The 11346-nt window shown below is 55.6% G+C and overlaps 1 protein-coding gene across 1 annotated transcript in view; it reads right to left on the bottom strand.

Moving 5' to 3' along the window:
- Nucleotides 1-6305: 6305 nt before the first annotated feature.
- LOC105513127 (mucin-3B-like) overlaps nucleotides 6306-11346 on the bottom strand; it is a 12540-nt gene continuing 7499 nt past the window's right edge. The window contains exons 8-15 of the mRNA XM_011943960.1: nucleotides 10444-10559; nucleotides 9958-10022; nucleotides 8881-9029; nucleotides 8374-8439; nucleotides 7849-8011; nucleotides 6892-6983; nucleotides 6680-6732; nucleotides 6306-6508 (exon numbers count right to left, since the gene is read on the bottom strand). Coding sequence (XP_011799350.1) covers nucleotides 6467-6508; nucleotides 6680-6732; nucleotides 6892-6983; nucleotides 7849-8011; nucleotides 8374-8439; nucleotides 8881-9029; nucleotides 9958-10022; nucleotides 10444-10559 — 746 coding nt within the window. The 3' untranslated portion in view covers nucleotides 6306-6466. The remainder of the gene's footprint in view (nucleotides 6509-6679; nucleotides 6733-6891; nucleotides 6984-7848; nucleotides 8012-8373; nucleotides 8440-8880; nucleotides 9030-9957; nucleotides 10023-10443; nucleotides 10560-11346) is intronic.

Here is an 11346-nt window from a genome sequence, read left to right as displayed (position 1 = left end):
AACCTCTCTTTGGTGGAAGACAAGAGTCCTTTGAGTGTGGGGTGATGTGAAGTTTCTGGGAGGAGCTGTTCTGGAGTCCTGCGGCTCCCGGACAAGGGACGCAGTCTAGAACTCTACCTTCTCCAAGTGCTGCAAAGGGCACAAGGGCCAGAAAATGCCAGGGACCCACATGGGGACTGGAACCGGTATCCTGTTTTGCATACATGAAGCTCCAAAGTGTTCCTAGTAAGGGTCCAGGAGGGGATGGTGCAGGGGAGAGGGACCAAGTGTCTGCTCCGGAGGGGCAGGGGCAGGGGTCTGAAGGGGTCAGCACTCTTTAGCTTAGAAAGGTGAAGCTGGGAGTGGAAATGGTTAACATCTATAAATTTGGGAAGAGAGTGGTGGAGGTGAGAACAGATTTGTTCACAAAAGACAAAGGGGCAACCTCTGAAACTCAAGTGATGTAAAATATTACAAGGAGTGCTGTTTTATACAGAGAGTAATAAACTTATGCATTCAGCAAACACCAAAGGCTGGCTCTGCCTGGGCAGGTGCTCTGGAGGAGGCAGGGTGAATAAACAGTTTATAGTAGAGTTAATGAGATGGGATTGGGTCAGAAATGGCCACAGCCCAATCTGCTGCTGGAGCTACGAGAGGGGGCCCGGGGCTGGAGGGGCACAGAGGGGACCTCCGGAGCCCTTCCATCTGGGCTGATGAGGGCACGGGGAGAGGGAGAGGCAGCGTTTGAGTTTGGTGGCGGTTGAGAAGTAGTACAGGAAGGAAGTATTATATTAACAGATGCTCAAAGGCCTTAGACAAATTCAGAACCGCATTGTCTGAACTTACACGGAGCTAGGGAGAGAATTGGGATACTGGTAATCAGATTCCCTGGAGAAGATCAAATCTTGGGTGGCACTGGGATGAGCTGGGGTCACCCACAGCTCATTGGGGTGTGGGAATGCCCAGAGACTCCCACACCCCAAAAATATTAAAAATATTTCCAGTCCCCATGTGGGTCCCTGGCATTTTCTGGCCCTTGTGCCCTTTGCAGCACTTGGAGAAGGTAGAGTTCTAGACTGCGTCCCTTGTCCGGGAGCCGCAGGACTCCAGAACAGCTCCTCCCAGAAGCTCCACGTCACCCCACACTCAATATATTAAAATATTAAAAATGGGCCAGGCATGGTGGCTCCCTCATGCTTATAATCCCAGCACTTTGGGAGACCAAGGTGGGAGGATTGCTTGAGGGCAGGAGTTTGAGACTAGCATGTGCAAAAATATTTTATTTTTTAATAAAAAAAAAAAATTTTAAGTTAGGGCCGGGCACAGTGGCTCACGCCTGTAATCCCAGCACTTTGGGAGACCAAGGTGGGAGGATTGCTTGAGGGCAGGAGTTTGAGACTAGCATGTGCAAAAATATTTTATTTTTTAATAAAAAAAAAAAATTTTAAGTTAGGGCCGGGCACAGTGGCTCACGCCTGTAATCCCAGCACTTTGGGAGGCCAAAGTGGGCAGAACACAAGATCAGGAGTTCGAGACCAGCCTGGCCTACATGGTGAAATCCCCTCTCTACTAAAATTACAAAAATTAGCTGGGCATGGTGGCAGGTGCCTGTCATCCCCGCTACTTGGGAGGCTGAGGTAGGAGGGTTGCTTGAGCCCGGAAGGTGGAGGTTGCAGTGAGCTGAGATTCCGCCACTATATTCCAGTCTGCCGAGCAAAAGAGCAATACTCAGTCTCAAAAAAAAAAAAAAAAAATAGCTGCAGATGCCACTGGTAGTCTCTGATCTGCCATCTAAACTGCTCCCCAAGGACCCAGAATCCATTCCCGGAGCAGGGGATGGTTTTCAGAGAACTGGGGTCTGCTACAGGAGGAGAGGCACAGGTGCAGAAAACTAGGGTCTGCTAGAGGAGGAGAGCCGCGGGTGCAGAGAACTGGGGTCCACTAGAGGAGGAGAAGCATGAGTACAGAGAACTGGAGTCGGCTAGAGGAGGAGAGGTGCAGGTGCAGAGAACTGGGATCCTCTAGGGGAGGAAAGGCACGCGTGCAGAGAACTGGGGTCCTCTAGAGGGGGAGGGGAGGCATGGGTGCAGAGAACTGGGGTCCTCTAGAGGCAAAGGGGCACGGGTGCAGAGAACTGGGGTCCTATAAGGAGAGGTGTGGGTGCAGAGAACTGGGGTCCTCTAGGGAAGGAGAGGCTTGGGTGCAGAGAACTGGGATCTTCTAGAGGGGAAGAGGGGCGCAGGGCGCAAATCGCCTGTCAAGTGGTGGCCATGTTCATTATTTGCGGTGTGGCCCCAGGCAAATCACTCATCCTCTCTGAGCCTCCATATCCTTATCTGCCCTGACTTCCTTACACAGTCCTCCTGGTGGCAATCATATGAGCTACGTGCTGGAAAATGGCTTTGTGAAGGGCAAAACTCTCTACAAAAGGAGGGCAAGGATCTCTGGATCTAATCAGACCTTCCAAAGCCATCTGGAGTGGCCCTACTTGCCTGGCCTCATTCCCTCCTGCTTTCTGCACTGGCCATAGATAGACGGTTTTCTCACTGTTTTACACACGAAGGGATTCACCTGTGTTATCTTTGCCACACAATTATAAGCACCTCAGGGACAGGGGCTTTGGTCGCTTAGGGTCCGTCTCTAACACATGGCTGGGTACACAGAAGCAATGCCACCTGCTGACTCCTGGGGCCTTCATCATCGCTGTCATCACCTCCATCACCCTCTCCTTGAATAATCTGACTAGAGACATCTGCTGGGCCAGGCCTTGGGAGCAGGGATGCGGAGGACCCCTCCTAAGACCCATCCAGGCCCACAGCTTCTCACTCCTGTATATGAACTTAAAGGGAATCTACAAGTTATTAATAAACTCTCATAATGTCCCCAAATCCACAGAGTTCATCACTCCAGCCCTTGAAACTCTCCCATCAGCTCCTCCCCACCTGTACCTCTCTCCCAACATGTCCAGGTTGGGTAAAGAGGTCTCATCTGTCAAGGCTTGGCGGACAGAGGCAGCCTCGGAGGGCCTGAGTCCCTGGCTAGGAGGATGGTGGAACTTCCCTGGTGGGTTACCTCGAAGGTGTCCCGCAGGGCTCCAGAGACTCCCACATCAGCTCCCTGCCCCCTCACGACCCCTTCTGCCCACCCCACAGGCTTCAACTCAAGGTCTCCCTCTCCCACCTCTCCTCATCCCTGTCCACCCCTGCCAGGAAGGAATCAGAAAGTATGTCACAGCCACACACCAGGCTGAGCAAGGACCCCCAAACCCCTGTCTTTTCCCGCAGCCCCTCAGCCATTTTTTTAGATGGTTTTTTACTCGTGTTGTGAGACTGGAGTACGGTGGTGCCATCTCGCCTCACTGCAACCTCCACCTCCGCCTCCCATGTTCTAGTGATTCTCCTGCCTCAGCCTCCCAAGTAGCTGGGATTACAGGGGTGCCACACCATGACCAGCTAATTTTTGTATTTTTATTAGAGATGAGGTTTCACCATATTGGCCAGGCTGGTCTCGAACTCCCGACCTCAGGTGATCCACCCACCTCGGCCTCCCAAAGTACTGGGATTACAGGCATGAGCCATCACACCGGCCCCGTCACCTCCAGCAGATAAAGCCCCCAGGATGAGGGCAGGCAGAGCCCACTGTCTGTGACAAAACCCCCTCATCCTCCTGGGGGGAGCCTGGAGAGAAGAAGCTGTGGATTTCAGCCACCCCATGGCCAGGGGCTGTGTGCAGACCATCCCCTGCACACCACAGGCACCCACAGGTCTCCACAGTGACCCCTTCAGCACCCCCAAGGCAAGATGAGGTCACAGCATGGGTCTCCAGCCCGGGGCAGCCCCTTGCCATGCAAAGGGGAGGAGGCCACCTGCAGCCCTGCTGCCTGAGGCAGGGGCGTGTACTATGACCATCCAGGAGCACTGGACCTGGAGCATCAGCCCAGGAGCACTCACCCTGTGTCAGTGCAGCAGTAAAGGACGCGCAGAGCCAGAGAGCCAGCGTCGGAATCCAGATCACCAGCATTTCCCGGGGAACGGGCCCCTGGCTGCCCATCTTCCCCCGTCAAGAGGGACCAAGAAATGAAAGCCTCCCAGGAACGGATCAGCTATAAAAAGGACCCCAGAGACCTTTGCCTTGAAGAAGGGCAGTGCTTGTCCCAGGGTAGAGGTGAGGTGATGGCGTTGAGCAGGTAGCGCGTGGTGACCACGGGGAGTTAAATGAAGGGCAGCCTGTCCACCCTTTTCCCTCATAAGTCCTGGAGAAGTCACTGCGCTGAGCCAGGGTCCCTCTCTCTCAGCGGAAGTCAGAGGCACTTTGGGTGGGGCAGTGCAGGAGGGAGGGATAGAGGCTAGAGGTGTGAGCACACCTGTGGTGCCAAGAGGTGGGGGCCAAGAAGCGCCGGAGGGCAGGTGACCATGGAGGGAGAAGTTCAGAACCGTGGAAGGGGCAGCCGGCAACAGGTCAGAGCAAGTGAAGGACCCTCCACTCCCACCCCCGAGAAGCCCCTCTCTCTTCCAGCCATCCCTCCCCATCCCCCGCCTTGACATGGTCCTTTCCAAATGTCCAGGGCTTTCCCTGGGGTCCCCAGCTTCCAGCCCTTCTCCTGGGCGGGGTGCCCACTCACACCTGAGACTTTATGGTCCTGGTCTCCATCCCTGGCCAGACACAGAGGTGACGAAAGGCCATGGCCCGTCCCTGTCCCGGGCAAACTTCACAGGGGCCTCTCCCAAGCCCGCACCCAAAGACCCAAGGGGACATGTTATTTCTGAACACCCTCGACTCCTCAGGCAGGCCTGACTGCCCGTAACAGCAGGAACACAAGTACCCTGTGCCAGCAGACAGGCTCTGCTGTGTGAGTTTGCTATCAGGGTTTGGGAGCCTTGTAGGGGATCAAGATCTTCGGGGAGGCCCAGCTTTACCCACCCTTGTAAAGGGTGACTGGACCAGGCAGCCCTAGCCCCTGGACCACCCAACTCCCTGACCCAGCACCAGGGGTCTAATTGCTCCCTAAGCCCCCAGTGTCAAGGTCAGGGCATTGGTGGGGGTGGGGAGAGCACGGATGACAAAGCCCAAGGGGCCCCTGCCCCGAGTCGCTCCCCAACAAAATGGGTTCCCCCCAACCTCTGTGCTTTCTATGAAGAACATCATGGCCCCCAAGGGCTGCCCACAGAACCCCTCCTTCCTCCCTGGGAGACACGGGTGATCCCAGGATCCTCCTACAGCGCCGCCTCTGGAAATCCCTGTTCTCCAATCAGGTGGAGACCACTGCGGGGTGAAAGGGAGACAGACAGAGAGCAGCTTCTTTTACAGTAAACTCTATATTGTGTTCACATGGAGACCTGGAGATGTGCCGACTTCCTGTCCCCAAGGCCGATCTTCCCAGCCAAGGAGATTGAGGATTTCAGGACTCAGAGTTATGGCAGGAATCAGGAATCAAGGTGACACCAGGGAGAGAGGGAGGGAGGAAGGAAAAGGAAGGGGATGGGAAAAGGCAGTGGTGAGGTGAGAGGGGAGGAAGATCGAAGGGAGTGAGGAGGCGGGGGACTGAGGGGGCTGCCTTTCCTTGGGGACTGGGGAACTCATGCTCTGCCCCCACCCTCGGGGCTCCAGGAGTGAGAGAAAGGGGTGGAGAATAAAGAATCGGGCAGCAGGGTGATGGGGGGAATAGCAGCTGGGGTATTTAGGGCAGGGGGAGTGGGGAGCAGAACTGACTAATGGACGGGCTCAGAAGGGGAGAAGACACAAGGAATGAGAGCAAGAGAAACGGGGAATTGGGCAACAGGGTGATGGGGGGAACAGCAGCTTGGGTATCCTAAGACACAGAGGCTATCTATACCTTGCTAGGGACTGGGATGTGAGGAGAGGAGGGAGGATTTAGGGCTGGGGGACTGGGGACAGGATGGATGAAGGAACGGAGTCAGAAGGAGAGGACATCTAAGGAATGAGAGCAAGAGACACAGCAGGGAGTTAGATCAGGAGAGGGCAGGAGATGGGATGGGCTGCAGGCTGCCTCCAGATTCAAAGTAAGAAACAGGCAGTAGGGAATTGAGAGAAAACAGGAACCAGGGCCGGAGACCAGGTGAAGGACATGAGGATTGGAGGATCCGAGAGAGGCAATGGCAACATGAAGGCTGAGACCGGAGGGCAGAGTAGGACCGAGAATTGACCAAGTCCATGTGGTTTACACAACAATGGTGTGAGATATACAGGAATGCTGTACCTGCTTTGCAGGTGAGTAAACTGAGACTCGTTACTGACTTGCCCAAGGTTTCACAGTGGAAGAGCCTGTGCCTCAACTGCATGGGTCTCCTGATGGGTTTCAGCCAAGTTGGAAAGAGAAGGATGGGATTTGGGGGAACAGTCTCATTTTGCCCAAGAACAGCAGGAGCCTGGGCTGCTCCTGTCCTGGGGCCACCACTTGAAATGGATGCAGTGCAGAGCCTTGTGTCCCTGGCAGGGCAGAGGGGATGGTGATGGGGCCCCGCAGGGCTCACACTGAGGACGAGGTCATCTCGGGTCTCTTGATGTGCACCTGTCACAGAGTCACAGTGAGGGAAGGGAACGCGGAGCCACTGGTTTGGACTGACAGGGAGGTCACTGCTGATCCGAGCCCAGCCCCCTCCTTGCCCTGGTGGGGGTTGGGGAGGGAATCTGAAATGCAGGCTGGGAGAGTTCCTTGGGGTCCCCCTCTTTAGCCCCTCACCTTCATAGTGGTGTCCACCTTCTCCAAGGCCACATGGAAATTTTCATCCTTGTCTAGAGAGAGAGAGAGAAGAGGGGAGAAAGAGGAGGGGAGAGGGACGGGAGGGAAGGGAGAAGGGGACGGAGTAAATGCGAGGAAGGCAGGAAGGGCGTCTGTCCTCGCAGTGGTGCCCAGGAAAGCCCCTGCTTGCTTCTCCAGGAGGCAGGACTCACCTGTTCCGTCGTCCTCGAAACCCCAGTTGGAAAAAGTGCCCACGATTTCCTCATCCCAGGTCTCGAACCATTTCCTGTCCTGGGCCCAGGACCTAGGTGGGGCCGCCGCGCGGTCAGACACAGCCGGCCCGCCTGGGGCCCCTTGGCCGCCCTCGCACCCCAGCCCCGTCTTTTGCGCGCTCACCGGTCTAGGCGCTGGCAGCTCCACCGTCCAGAGCGCACCGCCCAGACGCCCAGCGCCAGTAGCAGCAGCAGCAGCAGCGCGGCGCCTGCCGTCAGGCCCCCGACCAGCGCCCTCCAGTGGATCGCCACCTCGCAGCGCGGGCCAGAGAACCAGTGCGTGTCGGTGGAGTAGCAGCTGCGGGAGATCGCAGGGTCAGACCCTCTTCACCTCCGGACTCGGGGTCCACGCGTGCACCTGGGTCCCGCGGAGCGGGGTGGGGCGAGGGGGCGGGGCCCCAGCCTAGGGCAGCGGGGGCTTTCGCCCTAGGGCAATCGGGGGCGTTCCACCCTAGACAAGGGGCTGGGAATCCACCCTTGAAGGAGGGGGCAGGGCTCCAACCTAGAACAAGGGGTTCAGGTTCCGCCCTAGAACAAGAGGACGGGACTCCACCCTAGGCAAGGGGCGGGATTCCACCCCAGATCAAGTGGGTAAGGCTCCACCAAAGGAGGGGGTGGGGTTCAACCCTAGAACGAGGGGGCGGGGCCCCACCCTAGAATGAGTGGTCCCAGAACAAGAGGACGGGACTCAACGCTATCATGGGGGCGGGGTAAAAAAGCAGAGCTCCAGGGCAAGGCTCCACCGTAGGGCAAGGGGAATGGGCTTGGAGCCGGACTCTGGGGACAAGGCTCCACCGTAGGGCCTGGGGGCGGAGCCGGGGCGGAGCATGGGGCGGGGCTTCATCTTAGAGTGCGAGGGCGGGGCTCGGCTGATGCTAATGGTGAGCAGTGCCTTACCGACAGGCAGGACCGCTCCTCTCCAGAACGCACTGGCCCTGGTGACAGTCGATGGCGTTGTCCACGCCCGACGTGCATTTGGTGACACAGCGGAGCCGGGTGGCCTCCACCAAGGGGAAGTAGAACTCCTCATAGCCCGTGGGAGCGGCGCGGCGGCAGATGGCTGAGGGGTTGGGGAGGGGGTTGCACAGAGACAAGAACCTCATCCATTCTATTCAGGGACCTGATAATGGTGCCTCTGAAAATGCGGGAGGAGGATTCCATTTCCGAGATGGGGTGCCATGGGGTAGACCCTGGGATTCGATGAGGGGAGTCCAGCACCACCACCCTCACCCTCTCCTCGTGGCCCCTGCTGTCCTCAGGTGGAAGCCACTAATCAGCGCCAGGAAGGGCCACCCTGGGCCATATCACTTGCCTCCCCCACAAAGGTCTCTCCTTGCCCCCGGCTTCAATGGGCAAATGTCCCTGGTGGCTGGGATCATAGCCACGGGAGAGCGACCACTCAACACTTTACCCCACCCTCACCTTCCGGAGTCAGCTCTGGCCTGCTGTTGTTGTTCACCTTGATGGAGTCAGGCTTAAAACACATGGCTGCGGGAACACAGGCACAGATGGAATGGGAGGGAGAGGTCAAGGGGTTAAGGTCAAGGGGTTAAGGTCAAGGGGTGAGGACCAGGAAGCAGGACAGGCACAGGGAGGGCGGTGAGGGCTGTCTCTGTCTGGGGGACTGTGGAGGGGCCACAAGGGAAGACTCCTGTTCCCTCCCTCATCTCCCCTGAATAATCCGAGGTCTTCAGCCATCCGGGAAATGCTGAGCATGACCATCAGGGGTTGTCTTCCCCAGTACCCAGGTCCTGGGAAGACCCTCCCTAGCCCCACCCTTGATGACATTTTGTGTGGACTCATTTCCCTTCTCCCAACCTGCCAGAGGTACCATAGGGCTGGCACCTGAGTCCAGAGGGCCCCTGGCCCAGCTGGAGTGGGCTGGGGTGGTGGCTCAGGCCCTGGCCCCTCCCTCCAGCCGGGGCTCACTCTGGGAGTCCTGGCAGCTGTCGGCATCCTGGCTGGCATTCTGCAGCGCCTCCTTCAGCGTCGTCTTTGCCTGCTCGTACTGGTTCTCCAGCTGGGGGCTGAAGGGCAGCTCCAGCAGGACCAGGTAGTCCACCACGATGCTGCCATTCCTGAGAGGTCCACGGCCTTAGAGAGTGCCCCAGCCAGGGGCACATGGGTCCTTGCAGGAGCACTCCAGAAGCAACCCAAAGTGCACCAGAAGTGGGAAAGGGGGCAGAGGTCCTGAGTCGGGATGCCACATGCATCCTTTTTAGAAGGGGCTGCCAGCATTCTTGACTTGGTCCGCCTGGGAAGGCAGGACAAGGAATAATTGACATGATTGACTTCCTCTCTGTGTGTGTTTTGTAGAGACAAAGTCTGGCTCTGTTACCCAGGCTAGAGTGCAGTGGTATAATTACAGCTCATTGCAGCCTCCAACTCCTGGGCTAAAGTGATCCTTACTCCTCAGCCTCCCAAGTATCTGGGACTACAGGTGTGCACTACCATGCTGGCTAATCATTTTATTTATTTATTTATTTTATTGTTGTGGAGATGGGTTCTCACTATGTTGCCCAGGCTGGTCTTGAACTGGTTTCAGGTGATCCATGCGCCTAGCTCTCCCAAAGTGCTAGGATTGCAAGTGTGAGCCACCACATCTGGCCTGACGTTCTCCTTATGCTTCATCAAGCCATCATCCACTGGGTGTCCCTGGATGCACTCTCTCCCTCTCTCTCTTTCTCTCTCTCTAATGCTAACCCACCCAGTAGAGCAGGGGCCAGCCAGAGGGGGATGAAGTCACCCATCCAGGCACCACCTTCCCACATGTCCCTGCAACTTCTCTCCTTCCAGTGTGCTGAAGAAGAGAGGTGCCACCCCTCTTCCGGAAAAATGGCCCCAGAAAATGATCTCAAAAAATACCCCAGGGAGTGATTCCTTATGTAACCCCTCCACCCCTCTCTTTATAAATTCTGATGATTACAAAAGAAAGGAATGGGTTTTTTCTGTGCACATATATCCCCCACCCAACACCGCCTCCACATCCCCCGATGGGTCTCCTACCTCAGGGACAGGATCTCCACACCCTTGAAGGTGAAGCCCCTCATGCCTGCAAAAATCTTCTGCATCTGAAACACCAAGGATCCCTGGGCTTACATCCGAACCTGCAGACCTGAGGACACCCAGATGCCCAATCCCAGCTCCAGGGGAGCACCCTTCAATTCCCCTCCCCGTCCGGGAGCCATGGCTCATGCCTGTAATCCCAGCACTTTGGGAAGAAAGGGGGTGAACCACAAGGTCAGGAGTTCGAGACCTGTCTGGCCAACATAGTGAAATCACGTATCTACTAAAAATACAAAACGTTAGCTGGGTGTGGTGGTGTACACCTGTAATTCCAGCTATTCAGGAGGCTGAGGCAGGAGAATCACGTGAACCCAGGAGGCGGAGGTTACAGTGAGCCAAGATCGCGCCTTTGCACTCCAGCTAGGACAACAGTGCGAGACTCCGTCTCAAAAAAAAGAAAAAAATTCCCCTCTCCTTGCCCTTTACCTGATTCCAGAAGGTCTTGTTGAAATCCCTGTAGGCCTGAGAAGTGTTGTCATTGAGGTCCGGCGAGAACTCCTGATCGACAGACACTTCCATGTCCACCTCAGTCTCCACTACATCTGCACACAGCATGCATGTCCCCGGTCACTTCTCTATCTGCGTCTGTCTGAAGCCACCAACACCAACACCCAACCCACAGGCTCCTCCTGCTGCTCCTCTCCAAGATCCCTGAGGACAGATGCCCAGAGGCAGAGGCAGGAGAATCCCTTGAACCCAGGAGGCAGAGGTTGTAGTGAGCCGAGATCGCATCACTGCACTCCAGCCTGGGCCGCAGAGTGAGGCTCTATCTCAAGAAAATGAAAAAGAGAAAAAGAGAGAGAGAGAGAGAGAAAGAAAGAAAGAAAAAGGGAGAAAGCATTGTGTGAAGATGAGAGAAAGAAGAAAAGGAAGGAAGGAAGGGAAGGAAAGAAGGAAGGAAGGAAAGGGGAAGGGAAGAAAAGAAAGAAAAAGAAAGAAAGAAAGAAAGGAAGAAAGAAAGAAAGAAAGAAAGAAAGGAAGAAAGGAAGAAAGAAAGAAAGAAAGAAAGAAAGAAAGAAAGAAAGAAAGGAAGAAAGAAAGAAAGAAAGAAAGAAAGAAAGAAAGAAAAGAAAACAAAAGAAAGAAAGAAAAAGAAAACAAAAGAAAGAAAAAATGAAGGAAGGAAGGGAGGAAGAAGGAAAGAAGAGAGAGAGAGAAAGGAAGGAAGGAATTCTGTGGAGATGAGGGAAAACAGGCAGGAAGACAGCGGTCAGCCTGTGGTCCCTCCTGGATGCTCCCATAGTGGGTGAGGGTCCATGTCCCAATCCCAAGGACTGTGAGTATGCTACACTATATGGCAAGGGAGGATGAAAGGTGCAGATTGAATTT

The sequence above is a fragment of the Colobus angolensis genome, unplaced genomic scaffold (assembly GCF_000951035.1).
Source record: "Colobus angolensis palliatus isolate OR3802 unplaced genomic scaffold, Cang.pa_1.0 Scaffold222, whole genome shotgun sequence".
NCBI classification, from domain to species: Eukaryota; Metazoa; Chordata; class Mammalia; order Primates; family Cercopithecidae; genus Colobus; species Colobus angolensis.
Note: the sequence above shows the minus strand (reverse complement) of the source record. Positions and strands in the feature narration are given on the sequence as shown.